Genomic DNA, 23,269 nt, shown 5'->3' with positions numbered 1-23,269 from the left:
TTTCATAGTGTGGGCATCAAACTTGAGGTGAACTGAGGAGTCATTCCAGGCCCTGAATACCATGACTGACTTGCAAAAGGAACTAATCGCCAGTTATTTTTAAACCTAAAAATAAAACATTTAAATGCAAATACATTACCAAAATTTAAAATACAAACAGCACACTAAAGGTCAAGAATTCACAAGCAAAAGGTCAAGAAGCAAAACCACGGACAAAAATAATGCACAAACAAGAGGATTATCTAGAAAGACTGAATGCTCATCAAAATCACATCTCTTCTTCCGATTCCTGTTCTCGTTCAGCATTTTTCAGGAGTCCAATTTCCGAAGAGCAGAACCTCTTAAGTTTAGATTTAACCAACCTGAGAAGAATGAGAGAGCATCTCATGTTGGAAGTTGTTTAAAATAAAAAGTAGAGAGCAACATGCATCAACAATACAAAAAACTCCAGTTTTTCTGTGCAGATGGAGTAGATAACCTAACAAGGAAAACCACTTTTATTTGACTTTGGAACTATGTGAAAGAAAGACTGTGTGGACTAAAACAGGGTGTAGATAGACTGATATGCTATAGCTTTCAAACGTATTAACTGATTGATTGTTTAATTAGGCAGCTTTATAACTTGCATCATTTCTAGAGGTCCATCAGTGCACTTGAATACTAACTGTGCTTAAATTCTAACTTTAGAATTTAGCTAATTTAGACAAATTAGCCCAACAGTATGTGGGGAAAAAGGTGTGGCAATCTACTTTCATTCATAAAGATTACTGCTAAATTGGAACCTCTGAGACTATGAACCTCAGTCAACATTCAAGTCTGGAACTAAGCTCATTCCCATGAGTCAATTTGCAGTCAAATAATAGGTCTATGAGGAAAACAATAACACTAGTGAGCTAAGCACACTTTGTAATAATTAACTAGTTGAGATTAAAAGGGCAGCATTTACCCACAAAGTATGGAAGGGTTAGGAAACAAGAAGGAATGGAAATAGGAAGCATAGGGAGGAAGTGGGATAAGTGGCATTACAATGAGGAAATTGTGGTCAATTGTTGTTCTTGTTAAATGCCATCAAGTCAGTTCTGAGGCACAGAGACCCTGTACAGGGTTTCCAAGGAGCAGCTGCTTGCACTGCTGACCTTGTAGTTATCCTACAGTGCCATACCAATTAGATGAAGCAAAATGTGTATGGTTTGTTGAATGTAAATCTTATGGTCTTCTCTGTAAGTCTTAACTCAATTTACAATTCATAGTTAAAAACCAGAAAAAGATTACAGCTAAGAAAATCATATGAATCTCGGTTCTGTTCTCTAACACACGAGATCTCCATGAGTCAGAATCCACCCAACGGCAAAAAGTTTTCACCATTTCTAAAACAAACCAGAATCTCTGGGCTCTAGCAAGTCCAAGTGAACCTCAACTCACATGATTTTCTCCATCAAGCCCACACTTAGTTGCGTATTGCAAAAAAGGAGCCCTCTCCTGGAAAGGAAGTACACAAAGGAATCTTTTTTCTCTCCATGACTGAGAGTTCATGTCAAGTATTATGTGGAAACTGGGCTGAATTTCAGCCCCTTCTTATCTCTTCTTGGGGCACCTTTGTGCAGGTCACAGGCTGTTCAATTACATGTAATGGTCTTGTTCATAATGAATTAACAACTACCAGCTGTTCCGTGAGAGAAAGAGGAAGCTTTCTGCTCCCGTAAAGATTTGCAGCCTCGGAAACCCCGTGCAGGGTCACTATGAGTCAGAACGGACTCCACGGTGCTTAACAACAACAGTGCTCTCTACCCTTGAGACTGTTTTCATAATTTAAGAAATTCCATAGGTTTGAGGGAAGCAGTGATTATTGACTTTTGACATTGGAAAGTGTGAAGGGTTTTAGTGGCTGAAGTTAAGTGTGCTTTACTTCCCTCAGTGAGAAAAAGAACATGGAATAAGTACTACATGCAAAACTTTTCCTGAGCATGATTATTGATAAAGATACTGTACTGTAATCAGGTAAATACAATATGGTTAATGTCCAGCGACCTATAGGGAAACATAAACAAGCTCAATAAACACATCATTAAAATGAAGAGGTTTTTATCCCCCTCATTTAAAAAACAAACCTCACCAGCCTACATGTATCTTGTCCTTTCTTCTCTTCCTTCCAACCTCTTACAATGAAAACCTGCCCTATCCCTTGACTTGCTCTGGATCGTACTAGAATATAAACTTCATAAAAGCAGGAGATTCGTCTTACTTACTACCCTAATTACTAAAGTAAAAAGCAATCCCTTGAACTGAGAAGCGGCTTAACACATATTTGGTGAATCAGTGGCCATTGAAGCCATCTTCTAGGACTTCACATCACTCACCTAGTCATAGAGGCTAATCCGCAGTCATATTAAACTCACCATTGACTCTTCAAATAAACAACAACTGAGTAGGATTGGTAAAAACTGTTGACTCATCAAGGGCCAAAGCAAACCCCTCAAAATCATTTACCTTGATTACTAATTAAATATTGATACTGCTTCCAACGTCTTCAACTCTTCAAACAAATATTCCAGCATATAGGTTGCTATTGTTAAGTGCCATTGAGTCAGTTCCTACCCATAGCGGCCCTTTGTAGGGTTTCCGAGGAGCAGCTGGTAAGCCTGAACCGCCAACCTTGCAGTTCAAACTAACCCTGCAGTCCAGCGCATTAACCCATAGCGCCACACCAGTGCTCCTTACAGATAGGTTAACAGGCTTAAATTAAGGCTAGGACAGCCTTGCATCATTTTTTTTTTTTTAAACCCTCACAGTTTTTTTTAAACCCTGCACAGCTTGAATGAAATAGATGATTTAATCAATTACTTCACTTTTTTTTTTCCTGATGACTCTTGAGGAAAATAAAACAAAGACCTAGTTGTTTATTGCAAATTAATTGCCAACAGACCCTCGTGATTGCTACTATTTCCCATTGCCCCTTTCTGGGACATACCTGCTGCTGCTATGAACCACCAAGCTGGGACACTCTCAACTCTATTGATATAAGGACACCTTAACTCAACTCTATTAGTAGTTGTAGGTACTTACACATGCAGAAATGGTGCCAGGGACAGATGGAGGCATGAGGTAATCGAGAGAAAGAGCAAATAATTGCTAGTTATTAGAATGACTCAAGTCCAGAGAACAAGGATCAGAGTGTGTTTTTCTTCCTAGTCCCATCTATTCTCAATATAAGAAAGAGTAGAGCTGAGATTCTGGTTGTATGTACGGCAAGTAGCATATGACTGAAATTTGAGCATCTCTGTTTTGTTATTCAGAATAGCTGGCATGAATCATTACTTAGAAAAGCAATCTGAGGACGGACATAGAGAAGGCTTTTGAAAGTGATGTGCAGCAGTGGTTTTGAAATTGTAACACCATAAAACATGTCATAAGGTTCCCAGACTTGCCTATGAGCTGTCATAATCATGAACACAGGCAGAAGAGTGGATAAGGAAATCTTTGAACCATTGCTCTGGAAAGGTGGAAAGCATAGCTTCATTTGTCAGAGATTTGGGAGAGAGGGAGGGCACTAATTCCAGAACCCAGTTTCACACCCATGGTGATTTCTATGCTCTGCCAAACAAATTCTGATATAATGTTCTGACCATCCATTTAACTAGCTGACTTACAAACCACTCCCCAGTCAATGCCTGATAAACCGGTTTTCAAGACATACTATGATTTCAGCACTGAGGTAGCCTGCCATGTGACCTTACTTGTCTGAAAGTCCACTCTTCCTCAGTCTTACTGAAAGGCATATTTTTTTAAGTTCTTGCTTATGTTTATGTTAAGATATATCAGCTCATTGACCTTTTGATCTTATCTCTTCAAGATCTCTGTGAGAGCAAAACTAAAAAATAAATAAAACGTAACTTATAAACTAATGAAACCTGCACTCAGCAATAACCAAAGTATCAACCATTTCCTCTCCTCAAGACTAATACACACGAACTGACAGTAAACATCACAAGGTCGGTCACTGTTGTTTAAAGCTATAAGAAGATTAAATAAAATACTTTAAAAGTCATCAGGGGAGAGGGTTTTGAAGAAGAGATGAGCATTTAACTTGGGCATGACCGACAGAGATCCTCACAGTCAAAAGTTTAGAATAAGGCATGTGATATAGGGCAGGAGTGGAGCGAGGTGGTGGTTGAAAAGTGTAAGAGGAGAAGATTTTTGAAACAGGGAGAGACAGGGGAGATGACATGAAGTAGAACTGCTCCCAGAATGCTGGTTTTATTCCTGGAGGCTACCCAGCTCCTCAGAAGCTGAGGCCCAGGTATCAGCCTGTTTCACTCCACAATAGCTCATTGCACATGCTTCCAAGGCATGAAACAGGACTGACAGAAATCAAATCAATGAAAAGGTAGATTTTCTCAGCAACTAATGTAGTGGTTATGAGTTGGGCTGCTAACCTCAAGGTCAGCTAGTTCGAAACTACCAGCACTTCCATGGGAGAAAGATGAGGCTTTCTGATCCCGTAAAGATTTACAGCTTCAGAAACCCTGTACAGGGTCACTATGAGTTGGAACCAATTCCACGGCACATCACCAACCAACAACAACAATGCTACTTAAATGTCTAGAAGAAGCAATCACATAATCAAAGTAGGCTAGCCACCTTGGGAACCTAAAAGAGACATCTTGGGAGTTACAGACCCAGCACTCAGAGACTCAGCACCAAAACTGCTTCAGCAGCAGAATGGAAAACTAGTTCCACAGAAGCTGAAACCTCTTCCCTTACTGCCTTTTAGAAATCTGGAGAACCTGCTAGGTGTGTACTGTATAATATGATTACCACATGTGGCTATTTAAATTCATTAAAATTAATGTGGCATGACCCACATTTCTGGAGTCCTAGTATGGCTCTGTAGGTTAATGCACTGGACTACAAGGTGGGTTTGAAAAGCAAGGTTGGCAGTTCAAACTCATCAGCTGCTCATTGGAAACCCTGTGCAGGGTCACTATGAGTTGGAACTGACTCAATAGCACTTAAGAACAACAACAGCAATCCACAATTCAAGTACTCGATAGCCACAGAGACCTAAAGGATATCATATTGAACACTGCAGATATAGAACATTTCCAACGGTGCTTAAGTATGCGAGACTAGATGCCAATGTGCCTGGTAATTGGTATCAACCAAGTCAATTGGGGTTTGGTATTAACTACCTTGTTGTTGCTGTTGTTAAGTACTGTCAAGTCAGTTCTGGCTCATAGCAGCCCTGTATAGGATTTCCAAGGAGCAGTTGGTGGGCTTGAACCACCAACTTTATGGTTCAAACTAATCTTGCAGTCCAGTGCTTACTCTACAGTTCCACTCCAGAACTCCATTAACTACTTTAGAAAGAGGAATTGTACTCATCCCTTTCCATTCCTGCATATCCCTCAAGCTGAAACTGAATTTTCAATTGTGGGGATGCCTCTTCTGAGTTTGAACAATGCATGATTCTACTATTTCCAAGCATTGCACTGTATTATTATTGTCTGTTCCTCCCAATAGGGCTAAGAATGCCTCATGTGCTGAATCTATACCTCATTCACGATTTGATGCATAAAGAGGAGACAAACAGGAAAAGAACAATAATATTAACAAAAGCATTTATTGAACGCTTATTATTTCCTAGTCAGTTGAAATATATGATCTTATTTGGTCACTATTATTTCCCCCATTTTGCAAATGATAAAGCGGAAATTTCTGTGGCTAAGTAATTTGCCCAATGTTACACAAATAATAGATATCAAAGCTAGAAATATGGGTTGTTAGATTGTTCCTGGTGCCCTTATGAAACACTGTAAAAATATGTATCAATAGACTATTACTTTTAGAGCTAGTAAAGTAAATGTCAAATCAATCAAGTATTCAAAGTTTAACAGGAGACATACAAGTTGGTCAAAAATGACATCAAGTTTTGAAAGTTGATTATGTGTATACATGAGCCAGTGGATAAATTAATGAAGATCTAGAGGGAAATCACTGAGGAAGAGGAAAAGCAGTGCAAAGACGTGGAGGCACAGAAGAGTGTACTGAAAGGATCCACACAAGCTAAAAGCACTTTTGAGAAATTCCAACATTAATCAACCATTTATTCTTTTTATTGGGAATTTTTGTGTTTGCAGAAATTATTCTCAAAAATTTATACTAAATGGTTACCTGGGATACTAAGTAATTAAATCTCCACTTAAAGTTTAGTTTCAACACTTACCAGGTGACCAAGGCATAATTCAATCCCATGATGATAAGGCTGATCGCATAATGCCAGCAAAAGCATATAGTAAGAAACATAATGTTGTCGTGGTCCATTGCTTCCCATGCAGGACCTCCATTGAGGGGATACAGTACAAAGCCAATCTGTAATTTGAAAGCACACATTAGAATCACCACAGTTTCAAAGATGGTTCAGTTCAAACTACTGAGGTCCAAGATTAATGGCACATTACACCCCCCATTGTTTCATCTGAGCTGCCACAGATAAAATATTTATAAAACACCATGACCGGTTTTAGTAATATGGACAGTTTATACCAGGTCATATTTTTAATAAAATAATTTTTAAAGGATATTTCAAGATCAATGCTCAAAGCATGAATAGTGACTGAGGAAGAGTGGACTTTCAGACAATGACCTAGGTTTCTAAGTAGTACAGTTTCACTCCATTATTCCAAAATTAGAACATAAAAAGCTTCTAAAATAAATGTCCACAATTAACATTAGACTCAAGGGTGGAAGACTAAAAGTTTCTCCTTTAAATCAGAAATAATAAAAGAATACCAGATTCTAATATTTCTTCTTAACATTGTATGGCAATGTAGGATAAGCCCTGGACTGCTAACTGGAAGGTTAGCAATTCAAGCCCACTAGCCACTATGAGTTGTAACTGACTCAATGGAACACAACAACAACAACATTCAACATTGTACTGAAAGATCTAGCCAGAGTAATTAGGAAAAAAAAGAAATAAAAGAGCTAATATGAGATTGGAGTCCTGGTGTGGTGCTGTGGGATAAAGCACTGGACTGCAAAGTTGGTTTGAACCATGAGGTCAGTGGTTCAAACTCATCAGCCACTCCTTGGAAACGGTACACAGGGTTTGCTATAAGTCAGAACCAACTCAATGGCACTTAAACACAACAACAACAACAATATATGAGATCAGAGAGAAATACTATTGATTGATGTTACATGGAAGGGATTATAATCATTGCAATGAAATAAAGTATATGATTTGTTGTATGTAAACGTTCACTCAATTTACAATAAAAACTTAAAAAAAAAAAAAAGATTCATGGTTCAAACCCACCAGCCATTTCTCAGGAAAAGAAGAAGCAGTCTCTTCCATTAAGACTTACAGTCTCAGAAATGGTGTGGAGCATTTCTACTCTATCCTATATGGTTGTTATGAGTCAAAATTGGCTCAATGGCAGAGGGTTTGGTTGGTCTTCTGAAAGATGCTTACAATAGGGGAAGATGGATTAAGAATGAATACATAGGAACTCTGTACTGTCTCTACAACTTTTCTATAGACCTAAAATGATTCTAATATAAAAGGTAAAAATAAATACAATATTTGAGATCAGAAAAGTTACAAGGTGTATGATCAACACACAAAATTCAGTTGTATTTCTATGCACTAACAATAAAGTATCTGAAAATGAAAGTAGACAAAAATTCCATTTTCAATAGCATCACAAAGAATAAAATACTTGGGATAAATTTAGCCAAGAAAATACAAGATTTGTATACTGAAAACCAAAAACACTGTTGAAAGAAATTAATAAGACTTAAATAAATGGGAAGACATTCTATTTTCAGGGAGAGCAAGACTTAAACATTGTTAAGATGGTAATATTATTCAAAGCAAGCTACAGACTCAATGTTATTGCTATTAAAATTCCAACATACTCATAGAAGTGGAAAAGCTGATTCTAAAATTTATGTGGAAAGGCAAGAGAATCCAAATAGCCCAAGACAATCTTGAAAAAAGAAAAAGAAGAAGAGGGGTGTGTTGGGGGTGGGGTGGAGTTGAAGGACTCTCCTTACCAATGTCAAAATATATACAAAGTTATAATAATCAAAACATGTCGACATGTGGTACTGGCATAATGTTAAATGACATATGTTGTTGTTGTTAAGTGCTGTCAAGTCATTTCCAACTCATAGTGATCCTGCATAGGGTTTCCAAGGCTGTAAATCTTTTATAGGAGGAGACAGCCTCATCTTTCTCCCATGGAGCAACAGGTGGATTCAAACCACTGACCTTGTAGGTTAACAGTCCCAATGACATATAGATCAATGTAGTTAATTGACAGTTTAGAAATCCATGGGCAATTGATTTTCAATAACGGTGCCAAGAACATCCAACAGCAGAAGTAATAATCTGTTCAACAGATGGTGCTAGGAAACTAAATATTCATATGTAAAATAATGTAATTTGACCCCTATCTCACATCATATATAAATATTAACTCAAGACAGATCAAAGACTTAAACTATATATATAAGGGTAGATCTATATGGCCTTGAACTTTTATTAATGAATTCTTATATATGATGCTAGACACACACATAATAAATAAATAACAAAGAAAAACCCAATAAATTGAGCTTCACCAAAATAAAAACTTTTATGTATTAAAGGACACTACTGGAAAGTGAAAAGAAAATTTACTTAATGGGAGAAAATATTTGCAAATCATATCCTTCATAAGATTCTAATACCCATACTACAGAAAGAACTCTTACAATTCAACAATAAAAGGGCAGACAAACCAATTTTAAAATGGGCAAAGGACTTGGATAAACATTTCTCCAAAGAAGATATACTAATCAACAACCATATGAAAAGATACTCAGGATCATTAGGCATAAATGAAAACTGTAATGAGATTCCACGTTATGTCACTAAAAATAATAAGTAACACAGAGGATTTGGAGAAATTGGAACACAGAGTATAGCTGGTAGGAATATGAAATTGTGTAGCTACTGTGGAAAACAGTTTCTTGGTTCCTCAAAAAGAAGAACATAAAACTACTATTGGTGTTGCTGCTGTTGTTAAGGTCTGTCAAGTTGGTTCCAACTCATAGCAACCCTGTATAGGGTTTCCGAGGAGCAGCTGGTGGGTTTGAACCACTGACCTCGTGGTTAGCAGTCCAGTGCTTATCCTATAGTACCACACCAGGACTCACCATATAATTACTATGTTGTTATCAGTTCAGTGCTGAGTTTACAGTGCCACATATAGAATTTCTATATAATCCAGCCATTATCCTAAGAATGGAAAACAGGTATTCAAACAAAAATTTGTGTATGAATGTTCATTGAAGCACTATTCACAAGGGTTAAAAGATCAAAACAGCCCAAATGTCAATTGAGTAATAAATGGATAAACAAAATGTGGCATATACACACAATGGAATATGACTCAGCCATAAAGTGGAATGAAGTACCAATACATGCTACAACATAGATGAGCCTCCAAAAAATTAAGTTCTGTGATAGTATTCAGACACAAAAGGTCATGTATTGTAATGAATCATTCAAAACAAGCAAGTTTATAGAGCCAGAAAACCCCTGGCTGCCAGGTACTAGGGAGGGGGAAAATGGGGAATGACTACATAATGGGTTTAAAGTATCCTTTTGGGTGACAGAAACATGTTGGAAGTAGATAGAGGAGATGGCTACACAACATTGCTAATGTTCTAAATTGCACATAGTTGTATACTTCTGTTATGTGAATTTTACCTCAGTAACAATAAACAATAATATTTGGATCTACAATCAACACCTATGGAAACAACAGTCAGGGAACCAAACAGCATATTGCATGGGCAAATCTGCTGCAAATGGCCTCTTTAAAGTGTTAAAAAGCAAAGATGTCACTTTGAAGACTAAGGTGCACCTGAGCCAAGTCATGGTATTTTCCATCTCCTCACATGTGTGCAACAGCTGGACAATGAAATAAAGAAGACTGACGAAGAACTGATGCCTTTGAATTATGGTGTTGATGAAGAATATTAAAATATACCATGAACTGTCAGATGGATGAACAAATCTGTCTTGGAAGAAGTACAATCTGAATGCTGTTTAGAAGCAAGGATGGCAAGACTTTGTCTCACATACGTTGGAGATGTCATCATAAGGGACCACTCGCTAGGAAAGGACATCATGGTTGATAAAGTCAGAGAAAAAGAAGGCCCTCAATGAGATGGAATAGCTCAAAGGCTGCAATAATGGGCTTAAACAAAGCAACAATTGTAAGAATGGCTCAGGACCGGGGAGTGTTTTGCTCTGTAGATGCAGCTGCCATGAATCAGAACTGATTCAAAGTCATCTAACAACAATAATCAATGAGTCAACCAAATGAAATAAAAAACCGAGACAATTACACTGATAATTGTAAGAATGCCCATTAATTCATGGTTAGCTGCATGTCAGTTACAGGGCTTAGGAGTTTCCTCACAAGAGCTCCAAGATTTACCCTACCTTCATTTTAACTGCATTATAAAACATTTACTTTAAGTGTCAGTAATGTCTTACTAATATCATTATCCAAATGAGAAAACTGGGAAGTTTAATGACTTGCCTATGATCACAATCCTAAAATATGAAATCTTGTAGTAAAAACAAAACAAACAAAAACCCCACAGAGTTTATAATATTGTGTAAAAACTAATTGCATTTCTATTTGAAATTTCAAGTAATCTGAAAAAATCAGAGAAAACTCAAGATTTGTATCTTAACCATTTGTCCCTATTTGTGGATTTCCTTTAGTTGGAAAGAGAATTAACATTTGTACTACCTGGCAGGTGTACCACCTTGTGCACCATACATCACTGTGCACTTTACCTTCACTCACACACATAGACTTCACAATAACCTTTTATCATCTCAACTAGCCCAATAAGACAGTATGATTCCCATCTTACAGAGGTGAAAACTAGAAACTAGAGATACTAGTAACTTCCCCAATATTATAAAATAACAGAATGACTGAGGCAGGATCCCAAACTAGGAGTGTCTGCTTCCAAAAATTACATGTTCTTTCTTCTACTCCCTGCTCTCTCACCATATAGCTTTCCTATCTATGGCAAGATAAAGGACAATGGTCTGGATACCAGGCCCAGATTCAGTCATCTCAATAGTTCTGACGTGACTGAACTATCAATACTGATATAGAAGTTGGCCCGATGCAGACATAGCACTGTGTTAGTATGCCAGAAGACCAGGTGCTTTTATTGTCTGTATATTAGATTCGAAATAAATTAACTAAGTAATGCATGACTCTGATCATTTCTGTGCCTCACCCACCAAGGGCTGGGCCTTCTCATTAGAACATGGTACCTTCTAAAAGAATGAGCTGTTAACAACACTGGTAGAAGTCATCCAATTGGAAATCTGAATTTGAAATACTCTGAAACTGTGAGAGAAAAATATTATCCAGTTATTTTGCCTGCTACTTTAGACACAACCATGTTGTATAAGGAACCATCCCAGTGAGCTGGGAAACCTCTCCATGGGACCAAAGAGCCCAAAGCCTAGGTTCTTCAAGTCTCTGGAAGAAAGCAAGAATGTTTGTGCCTTTTGTGCTCATTCTTCACAAATGGCAAGGAGACTGGGGTCCTGTAGTAAACTCCCAGTCAAAGGAGTTTTAGACTTCAGTGTCAGGACCATGAAACTTTATTTCTCATGGCCTCTTTGGAGCAACTCCTGGAATTAAATAAAGAAATGTTATGCCCAAAAAAGGACATTTTTTTTTTAAAGGAAGGTGAGTGTAAGGAGATATGGGCTAACTCCTCAATTCCTATTCACCAGTCTTGCCCATGTTCCTTTAATGACATCCACACAACCTGTCCACCACGGACTGCTCTAGCTCCCACAGTCAAGACCAAAATAAGCAAATCAGCATCACATTCCCTAAACTGCCAGCCCAGATGTAATAGTAACCCTCATTCATCTTTCACATTCCAGTATGATTCCACTTTCTCCTGGAAGCTTTCCTTACCCTCTGGAATTAATAGCACCCACCTCATGGCATAAATCCCACAACGATTCTATGAGATATTCTTTCTATTTTACATTTAAGGAAATCAGTTGCTGTCAAGTCCATTCCAAATCATGTTGACCCCATGAACTGTAGAACAGAACTGTGCTTCATAGGATTTTCAAGGCTGTTATCTTTCAGAAGCAAACAGCAGATCTGTCTTCCAAGGTATATAGGTTGCGTTTGAACCTCCAACATTGTACTTAGTACTTGAATGCTTAACCTTTTACCACCCTTAAAATCTAAAGATGCAGAATATCTTGTCTATGGTCTTTTTATTATTTCAAAATGAACTTTTGTCTCTCTCAAAAACAAAGCTAGATCATCGGCTAAATGGGATAACGGTGATTTATACACAATAGTGATTATATACAACCTTGGAACAACAGTGTTCTGTGAATAGATACATGGCTTAAGGCATAGGCTCAATGGGTAAAGGATGGGAAAGAAAAATGTTTATGTATTTAACTGTCTTGTGGATATTGGTTTCCCCTGCTTACTACTGCAAACTAGACATTTATGTGTGACAGAAATGAATATTGGTACTTATAATTACAGAAAGCCTATAAGCCTGTCTTCAGCCTATAACTGATTGGATTTGCTAAAAGGAGAATTAGAATTTGCCCAGGGAAATAGGCTTCTTGCTAAGCCTCTGTAGAGTGTGGGGCTTTAGGTGGAAACCTGAACCCCACCTAGAACTTTCTGAGTTTGGGGGACATTCCCACTTGAAAAGAAATGCAGACCAACCCAAAACTGCTGGGAGAACAGAGATTTTTATTGAAAGAAAGACCTCCAGAAAAAAAGCAGTCTGCTTGGCTGTTTGAATACCAAGCAAGCTGTTTGTCTTGGAACTATCAAGGCAAGGAAAGTCAGCCCATCATGGAAAATTCCCTTCTAGGACTGAAACTCAAAGGGAAGCAGCAAGCAGTCTAGTATTCTAGCTGGTGACTACCTGGGTCTACTTGTGAGTTGTAAGTGGGGGAAATGCAGCAATGACGATATGGGCTGAATCCATTGATATCCGTTGACCTCAAGATGAGAGTGAGAAGAGGAAGGTCTGACTGCTCTGAAGTTTTGGGAGATTTGTGAACTTCTAAGCTCATAGATACTGACCTAGCCATGGGGGACTAAAGCTGAGAATGAAGTGGCCAGCTGGTCTGAAGTTCAGGGAGGCATGCATGAACACAAAAACTTGAGTTAGTACCCATTGACCTAGCTTGGATGGCTAGCTGACCAGAACTCGACCAGATGAAGATAAAGATACTTGATACTGTGAGCAAGTGTAAATTGCCACAATTTGATGAACTGATAGACCTTTGCTTATGGACTCAGTTGCTCAAAAATTCCAACAGGAATGGAAGGGGTCACATATCAAGGAACAAACGTCTTTCCTCAGTGTACTGGGTTGATAGGGATGGGCAAACTAGACAATGAGTATCAAAAATGGGGGCCTATAAAGACACAAAGTGGCTGTCTTATAAGCTTTCATGAATACGCTTAGTTTCGGAATGAGAGAGGTAAGGTAGAATTCCCCCATTGAATAGTTTTCCTCTTCTCCAGATGGATCTGCTGAAAGGGGGTGGGAGATGATGCTGACAGGATTTTATGATTCAATTGTGAGTAATCATTTTCTGGATTCATTGTGATTGTCACAACTTTAATTGTAGGTGTGTAACTAAAAGGGAAGAAGCTCTGGTAGTGTAGTGGTTATGAATCAGGCTGCTAATCTCATAGTCAGCAGTTCAGAACTACCAGCTGTTCCGTAGGAGAAAGATGAGGCTTTCTGCTCCTGTAAAGATTTACAGCATCGGAAACCCTGTACAGGGTCGCTATGAGTCAGAACTGACTCCATGGCCCATAACAACAACTGAAAGGGGGAAAAGTTCGTTTTTCATTTCAGGAACAGACAATCCCAGCACCATCAAGAAGGAAGAGCATGAGTGGAGCATGAGATCCTACTAGAAAAGAAGCAACAGCAGATAGAGATGGTAGCAGAGGCAATGGCATGGAGTGACAGAGCATCTGCGGGCTCTAGGCCCATGGACCTTGGTTGTGTGCCTGCGGGCAGGAGGCTGGCTTACAGAATATGCTCTTAGGAAATTTAAATGAATATGTTTATTTTTTGTTTTGTAATGTGTACATCAAATAATTTTTCTTTGTTCATTTTTGAAATATAAAATGTAAAAAGGAAGGAACAGGGAGGAAGTAAGATAGCTGTTGTTGCAGGGTGGGGATTGTAATCATTGAGATGAAACAAAGGATATAATCTGTTGAAGATGAAACTGATTATCTTGTTGTCAACCTTCACTCATTTCACAATAAAAAGTTTCAAGAAATAATACCAGGTCAAGCTTTAGTTTGGGCCCAGAGATCTGAGCAGTCATGATAGGAGACCCTGAGGTGATAAGAGAGTCATGTCCAAAGTAATGAAAAGCATGGCAGCCGAGCTAGTTCCCTCATTCCCTGATCATTCCTTGACTCTAACACTGATGGCAAGGAGCTCAGAAGGGACAAAGGGCAAAAGTAAGCTTTAGAAATATTCATCACACAGAAATAGAAAACATGATTCGTAGGATCAGGAACCCTGAAAGATTTTTTTTCCATTTTATAAATTTCATGATGTGGCTAGGTTGAGAACATGTTTTCGTTTTTAATTGTAATATGGCCCAGGAAAGAAAACATGTTTAGAGATTGTGAGGGGACTTCCCCCTTTCTTTGCATATTACCCAGTTATTTTTTAATGGATTATAAAAATGTGATCAGTCTGAGAATTTGCCTCATTTAGTTCATGTCTCCATACTACCACGTCTAGGTGCATATTTTTTTCTGTCTATACATATTTTACCCACTAAAATTAACTGCATATGTTGAAGTGGTGGTGGTGGTTATGTGCTGTGGAGTTGGTTCTAACTTACAGTGACCCATTATAGGGCTTCCGAGGCTATAAATCTTTATGGAAGCAGAAAGTCTCACCCTTCTCCTGAGAAGCAGCTGATAGATTTGAACTGCTGACCTTGTGGTTAGCAGCACAATTCGTAACCACTATGCTATCAGAGGTCTTGATACATGTAGGAGTGGTGGTGGTATGTGCCATGGAGTTGGTTCTGACTTCTAGCAATCCTGTATAGTGTTTCTGAGGCTGTAAATCTTTACAGGAGCAGAAAGCCTCATCTTTCTCCCACAGAGCAGCTAGTAGATTTGAACTGCTAACCATGTGATTAGCAGCCCAACTTGTAACCACTAAGCTATCACAGCTCCTGATACATATAGGAGTTGTTGTTGTTGTTGTGTGTCATTGTGTCAGTTACGACTCATAGCATATAGGGTTTCCAAGGAATGCTGGTGAGTTTGAACCACCAACCCTTCAATGCAAACCGACCTTGCAGTCCAGCCAATTAACCTAAGTACCATACCAGGACTCCATATGTAGGAGTAGTGAGAAAAAAATACATATATATAATGAAAAAGTATTAATGATATAATATTCCTAGTTTAAAACAGATATTTATCCATAAAACATTCATATACCACACATGAAGTTCCCTCCTACATGAAACAAAACATGGAAGCATAATAAATTCACCCAAGTCTAGACATTTTTGTCCTTGGAGCGCAGGGGTGGAGAGGGGCATGTCCTACCCTTGTGTATGCCTGCATTGGTATTGAATGATCATTTTTCTTTAAGGCTGCAGACATTATTTAGTCCAACAGGTAAAAAAGGAAACTCTTCTAGCTATTTTGGTAGATGGAAAACATTTTCTTTTCATTTATAAGGATTTGTTTATTTATAAGGATTTATGCCCAAAGAATTTAACCACATAGCTAGCTCTTCCTCAGAAAAATTTGGAGGGAGGAATGGAGTTGAGGGAGTTGTTTTCAAAACATCAAGTTTCTGTCAAAAGAGACAATATTAAGCCAACCTGTTCTCAGTTGTTATCAAGTTAACAACTTCAGCTTTCAGATACTTAGTATTATTAATCATTATTTATTAAATACCAATTCATCTTATTAATAAGCTCTTTATTATACTTCTCTGCAACTTTTCTTAAGTTTCTTCTCTTGATTTTACTTTCCAATTTTTTATTTGAATATTTAGCTCTTTAGCAAACTTAATCTAGTCACTATATTATCAGCCCAACAAAGAAAGAACATACTTTTCTTCAGATACATGAAATATTTGCAACCTGACAGTGAGCCAGAATACAAAAGAAATCTGAATATATTTCAGAGATCTACATTACACACAGAACACATTCTCTGTCAATAAAGTAATTAAACTAGAAATGATTAAGAAAAGACACCGGACTGCTAACCACCAGCTGCTCCTTGAAAACCCTTTACAGGGTTGCTATGAGTCAAAACTGATTTGAAGCACTTAACATCAACACCAAGAAAAGACAAAAAGAAAAGAATGTTTGGAAACCTAAGCATGCACTCCTAAATAACAAAAAAATGAAAAAGGGAAAGCACATAGAAATTTCAACATTTAAAAACTGCCCCAAAATAGAAATAACCTCACTTCAAATCTTACAAGAAGCAGCTCTTATAGTGATTAGATGAAAATTTATAAACTTAAAGGTAAGTGCTTGAAAGCAAGAAAGATTGAAAATAAATGAGCTCAACCTCTAACTGTGAAAGCTATAAAAAGAGAAGCCTCTTAATATTAAAGCAAAAAAGAAACGGATAAATCCATAACTCCCATATAAACATTATCATATAAATGTAACAGAACTTTATCAGAAAGTAAGGGATCAATCAGATGAAAATCTATTATTGTTGTTGTTAACTACCAACGAGCTGGTTCTGACTCACAGCAATCCTGTATAGAGTTTCCTAGGAGCTGCTGGTGAGTCTGAGCCACTGACCTTGTGGACAACAGTCCAGCGCTTATCCTACAGCACCACACCAGGACCCCAGGGGATGGGAGGGGAATCTAAGAGGCTCAAAAGCCTGGAATCATCACTAATTGAAAGGATCCGTTTCACATTCTTTTAGCTCCATAGAAGGAGCACTGGGGAACAATGATTAAGTGCTTGGAAACAAACTGAAAGACTGGTGGTTCAAACCCACCAGCTGCTCCCTGGGAGAAAGATTTGGTAGTCTGCTTCTGTAAAGATTGTTGTTGTTGTTAAGTGCCTTCAAGTCAGTTCTGACTCATAGGGTTTCCAAGGAGCAGTTGGTGAGCTTGAACTGCTGACCTTGCAATTTAAACCGACCTTGCAGTCCAGTGCATTAACTTGCAGTGCCACACCAGTTTGGAAACTATGGGGCAGTTCTCCTCTAAGGGATTTCTTTGAATTCGAATCTACTTAACAGCAGTTGGTTAGTTCCAAACACCAGTCACCACTGTCTACTGGACCTGGAGCCAGCAGGCCTGCCCTCCTCCTGCTGTGCATAAATGCATATTCTGTTCTTTTCCTGGATTACAAGGTGGTTTTCCTTGTTTTTGTTTTGTTTTGTTTCATTGTAACTTGGTATTTTTCACTTTCTTACTTTTTATTTAAATAACGTATTTTTTATTTTGCAAGGTTTTTTGGTGTGTTTTTTTCATGTTATTCATCATTGCTATGTGTTTGGTGCAATAGGTACACTTAAAGCATAAACTCACCATACCATCTTAGCCAAAATTAATCTCCTTTAAAATTTTTTTCATATATTTTTATACTTAATCCATAATATAGGCATAAATCCATAAATATCATATAAATAACATCACATAAAACTTTAACAGACCTCTATCAGAAAGGAGCTCTGGTAGCATAGTGGTTACGAGTCAGGCTGCCAACCTCAAGGTCAGCAGTTCGAAACTACCAGTGGTTCCAAGGGAGAACGATGAGGCGTTCTGCTCCCGCAAAGATTTACAGCCTCAGAAACCCTGTGCAGGGTCGCTATGAGTCGGAACCAACTCCACGGTACTTAACAACAACATCAGAAGTGAGAGATCATATGAAAAACCATGTTATTGTTCCAGACCACCACACTAAAGCGAATTCTAATAAAGAGAGCCACATATTTTTGTTGTTTCTCAGTGCATATAAAAGTAGTACTTATATAACAGTGTAGTCTAGTAAGTGTGCAATATCATTATGAAAAAGTTTTAAATACTGTGAGAATTTCCAAAATGTGACAAGAGACACAAAGTGAGTACATGTTGGGAAAATATCTCTTTGCTTTCTTCCTGTATGCTGTTATTGATTTCACCCTACAATTCTTCTGGCCTTTGGTCTTTAGTTTCTAATATATCAAATCTGTTCTTCAGATGCTATCTAACTTCAGGCGGGATACATTCAAAGTCATATTTTGGTTCTTGTGGACTTGTTTTCATTTTCTTTCCACAGATGTAGTCAATTTGATTTATGTGTATTCTTCATCTTTCCACAGATGTAGTCAATTTGATTTATATGCACTCCATCTGGTGAGGTCCATGTGTATAGTCATCTTTTATGATGTTTAAAAAAGGTATTTACAATTAAGAAGTCATTGCAAAATTCTATCATGAGATCTCCAGCATAATTTCTATCACCAAGGCCATGTTTTCCAACTACTGATCCTTTGTTTTCAACCTTTGTATACCAATCACCAGTAATTATCAATACATCTGGATTGTATATTTGATCCATTTCAGACCGAAGAAGTTGGTAGAATTCTTCAGTTTCAGCATCACTGGCTTCAAAGTTTGGTGTGTAAATTTACAAAAATAGTGGTATTAACTGGTCTTCCTTGTAGGCAAATAGATATTATCCTATCACATTGTGCTTCAAGACAGATCTTGATATTTTCTTTTTGTTGATGAATGCAATGCCATGCCTCTTCAATTTGTCATTCCCATCATAGTAAACCCTGTAATTGTCAGATTCAAAATGGCCAACACCAGTGCATTTCAGCTCATGAAAGCCTAGGATATCAATATTTATGCATTCCATTTCATTTTTCAATTTCCAATTTTTTAAGATTCTTACTTCATACAGTCCATGTTTTGATTAATAATGGATGTTCACAGCTGTTTTTCTTCATTTTGAGTTATGCCTCATCAGCAAATGTTGGTCCCAGGGGCTTTACTCATTGCCATCATCCGGGTCAACTATACTCTGAGGAGGCAGCTCTTCCCCAGTCGCATTTTGAGTCCCTTCCAACCTGAGGGGCTCCTCTTCTGGCACTATCTGACAATCTGACAATATCCTGGTGCTCTTCATCATGTTTCAACATCAATATTCTTTTCCTGACAGTGTTTCACTGCTATTCATAAGGTTTTCAGTTATTAAATATTTGGAAGTAGTCCTATTCTCCTTTTTCCTAGTCTGTCTTTATCTGGAAGCTTAGCTGAAGCCAGTCAACTGTGGGTGACCCTGCTGGTATTTAAACTACCCGTGGCATAGCTTCCAGAATCACAGCAACATGCAAGCCACCACAGTACAACAAACTGACAGATACATGGTGGATCAAGAGATTCAAAGGGTATTATAATTTTTTGCATACTATTCGATCTTTATTTAGGTTCCCAGCAGATGATAAATATCTAGAAAACAACTTTTGTGCATTACCAGTTGCTGTAGAGTTGTTTCCAACTCCAGGAAACCCCATATATAGCCAAGTAGAACTGTGTTCATAGATTTTCAATGGCTGATTTTTTGGTGCCTTTTTCCAAGGTACCTCTGGCTGGACTCAAATCTCCAACCTTTTGTAGCACAATAACCATTTACCCTACTTAAGGACTCTAAATATACTAGGTACAGTTAACACATTGTTGAAAATCACATTTGTGATTCTTTTCTTTGTAATTATTTATTGCAAATAACCACTGAATCTAGTCCATGGTCACTAGCCTCCTCCACAACAGCTTTTCTTCTTTCCTACATGTTTAAATATCACATCTTCCTTATCTCCCATTTGTCCAAGATGATTTTCTGCCTTTCATTTTCCAGGGCTTTCTGATCACTCCTCATTTGAAATGCAAATCCCTGAAACAATGTCATTTCCCTAATCCCTGATCTCATTTGATAAAGATCTCTCTAAAAAGTCTTTCTTAATTAAAACACATTCAGCTTCTATCCCAGATTTTCTTTACACCTACATATGTATCTAGGAGTCCTGGTGTGGCACTGCAGGATAATGCACTGGACCGAAAGGTCTGTTTGAACTGCAAGGTCAGTAGTTCAAACTCAACAGCCACTCCTTGGAAACCCTACACCGGATCTCTATGATTCAAAACCAGCTCTACAACACTTAACAACAACAACACATATGTATCCTGGATGATGATTTATCTGTCTCTATAAAATATATTGTAAATATTTTGCAAGACCAAGCAGAGTTTCAGTCTGCTGTGCATAGTGTCATTATGAGTTGGAACTAACTTTAAAAACACCTAGCAAAAAATACAATATATGTTCACTGATTGGAATGCATATTCTCCACAGCATACCAATGTTAGGGAATCTGGTCTTTCTTAGGGAAAGAGCTTGGGATTTGAGGTCAGACCGACCCACATTTGAATCCTAGCTCCACTGTTGTATGATCCCAGGAAAGTAACGTGGTCTTTATGGCTCTTCTTTATCTGATGATAATATCTAATATCCAGATTGTTGTGAGGACAAAGTGAAACAATGTGTATGTATAAGTTTCAGTACAGAGGCTGGCACACAGTTGCTTACTAATCAATAATATTTTCCACCATTTTCTGCCTTCTATCTATCTCTGTCCACAGTTCGAAACTACTAGTTGTTCTGCGGAAGAAAGAGGAAGCTTTCTGCTCCCATAAAGATTTACAGCCTCGGAAACCCTGTACAGGGTCACTATGAGTTAGAACCAACTCTATGGCACATAACAACAACAACAACATATAACTCTTAGGGAACATGGTGGCTGCATACAATAATCACAAGGTCTGAGGTTTGAACCTGCCAGTCATGCTGTGGGAAAAAAATGAGGCTTTCTGCTCCTGTGTCCTCAGAAGCCCTAGGGACAATATGAGTCGAAACTCACTTGATGACACTTAACAACAACAATATAGTTCTTAAAGAGCCCTGGTGGTACAAGTGTGCCACTAACCGCAGGTCAGCAGTTCAAACCCACCAACCACTCTTTGGGAAAAAGATAGGCTGTCTGCGTCCATAAAGATTTGCAGCCTTAGAACCCCTACAGAGCAGTTCTATTCTGTCCTGTAGGATCACTCTGAGTCAGAATTGACTCAACAGCGGTATATTTTTTGTTGTTGCCTTAATATACATTTCTTGAGCTTCCTATTATAAGGCTATAAACTGCTTCAGAGTCATGAAATGCTTCCAACTAAAAGAAACTTGGGAGTGTGATGAAGATATGTACACTCTACTTCCTTTCCAAGGAGCTCTGGTAGCGTAGTGGTTACGAATCGGGCTGTGAACCGCAAGGTCAGCAGTTCGAAACTACCAGTGGTTCCACAGGAGAAAGATGAGGTTTTCTGTTCCTATAAAAATTTACAGCCTCGGAAACCCTGTACAGGGTTGCTATGAGTCGGAACCGACTCCATGGCACTTAACAACAACAACTTCCTTTCCACCTGCTTGGTCAACAATCCCATCGCTACTGCTGGGCCACCTATGGAAATATCACCTGTCAGAAACCCATATTCTCACTATAAATAGTACAGTGGGGTCAAGTATCTGGATTCTAAAGCAAGTTGTCCCACCAAACATAGAAAGAAGGTTACAGTCAGGTATACCAGATATATTACTCACCTGCCAGAACCAGGTCCCCTGAAGCCAGACGAGGCTTGAATACAAAAGCATCAAAATAATGTTGCTCTTCATGAAATCGATGAGAGCGATTAGACCTGTCCCAGTGATGACCAAGACCAGCAGCTGGTGCACATAGATGTCCAGCATGTCTCGGCCATGAGTGTGGTTGTAGAAGATAAAAGCTGAGAGAAGGGGGTTGAGGGAAAAAAAGTTTGTCTTTTTCGATGGAACTAAAGGCCACCCTTGTTTCTCTTTTATGATGTTTCTTACTAAATTTCTGCTCTCTCTCTTATTCTTTCGTACAAACTCTCATTCTCTTTTGATTTTTCTTAGTCTCTTACATCATCTCTCCCTCTCATTCTCTCTCTCTCTTACCCTTGTTTATTTTTCTATCTCACACACCTTCTTTTTTCTCATTCTCTCTCATACTTACCCTCCACAAAAAAGGCATTTGACATCGCTAACTTGGTTAAAGAGACAGGAAGTGAATGATAGATGTGACATAAGACGTTTGCCACGCCAGAGAGCCCAAAGAAGAAATACATAGTGCAATGATGCCAGCCTAGGAGCTGGTTCCAATGGTCTCCCTTGTAGTCATATAAGGTCAAGTAAGGTCCTCCAGGAATAAATTGTTCCCCAGCCATACCTGCAGAGGAACAGATCAGAGAGTTTCAATCACATTCTCCATAACCTTACCTAGAATACAAAAGATGTGTAAAGATTAGCATATTACTTATTCCAGTCTAGTATCCTTTTTTTACATTGATTCCTGACTCCTAGACATTTCCCAAAAGCTGAGCACTTTAGGCTTTCCCCCCGCCCACCCCCCACCCCTAAGTTTAAAATATTGGTTCAGATCATTAATTCTGGTCAAAAAGCTACTTCAGATATTCAAAATGGATGATCTTAGTTCCACTGCCAATTCCAATGTTATTAAATATCAACAAGTCATTTCAGACTCATTTGTTGTTGTTGTTAAGTGTCATTGATTCAGTTCTGACTCATAGTGACACTGTATAGGGCTTCCAAGTAGCAACTGGTAAGTTTGAACCACCAACCTTGCAATTCAAAACGACTTTGCTTATCCTATGGCATCACAAAGTGACCTAATATGGGGTTTCCGAGGAGCTGTTGTTGGGTTTGAATCACCAAGCTTGAGGTTAGCATTCCAGTGCTTATCCTACTATGCCACACCAGGTCTCCATTCCAAAGTAGTGACTAAATCCTGAATGATTTGGGTTTTGGGATTTGCAAGATCAGCCCTATGTTGTTGTTGTTGTTATGTACCGTGGAGTCAGTTCCAACTCATAGTGACCTTGTACAGGGTTTCCAAGGCTATAAATCTTTGCGGGAGCAGAAAGCCTCATCTTTCTCCCACAGAACAGCTGGTAGTTTCGAACTCCTGGCCTTGCGGTTCACAGCCCAATTCGTAACCACTATGCTACCAGAGCTCCTTATCAGCCCTATATTGTTGTTGTTGTTAGGTACCATCGAGTC

General features: G+C 38.4%; 1 protein-coding gene across 1 annotated transcript in view; it reads right to left on the bottom strand.

The window, feature by feature from the left end:
* Positions 1 to 268: 268 nt before the first annotated feature.
* The window catches only part of TMEM45A (transmembrane protein 45A), a 31,365-nt gene continuing 8,364 nt past the window's right edge, over positions 269 to 23,269 (bottom strand). Inside the window, exons 2-5 of the mRNA XM_006868612.1 lie at positions 22,206 to 22,418; positions 21,773 to 21,954; positions 6,224 to 6,369; positions 269 to 362 (exon numbers count right to left, since the gene is read on the bottom strand). Coding sequence (XP_006868674.1) covers positions 269 to 362; positions 6,224 to 6,369; positions 21,773 to 21,954; positions 22,206 to 22,418 — 635 coding nt within the window. The remainder of the gene's footprint in view (positions 363 to 6,223; positions 6,370 to 21,772; positions 21,955 to 22,205; positions 22,419 to 23,269) is intronic.

The sequence above is a fragment of the Chrysochloris asiatica genome, unplaced genomic scaffold (assembly GCF_000296735.1).
Source record: "Chrysochloris asiatica unplaced genomic scaffold, ChrAsi1.0 scaffold00120, whole genome shotgun sequence".
NCBI classification, from domain to species: domain Eukaryota; kingdom Metazoa; phylum Chordata; class Mammalia; order Afrosoricida; family Chrysochloridae; genus Chrysochloris; species Chrysochloris asiatica.
This window is presented reverse-complemented; position numbering and strand designations above follow the sequence as displayed.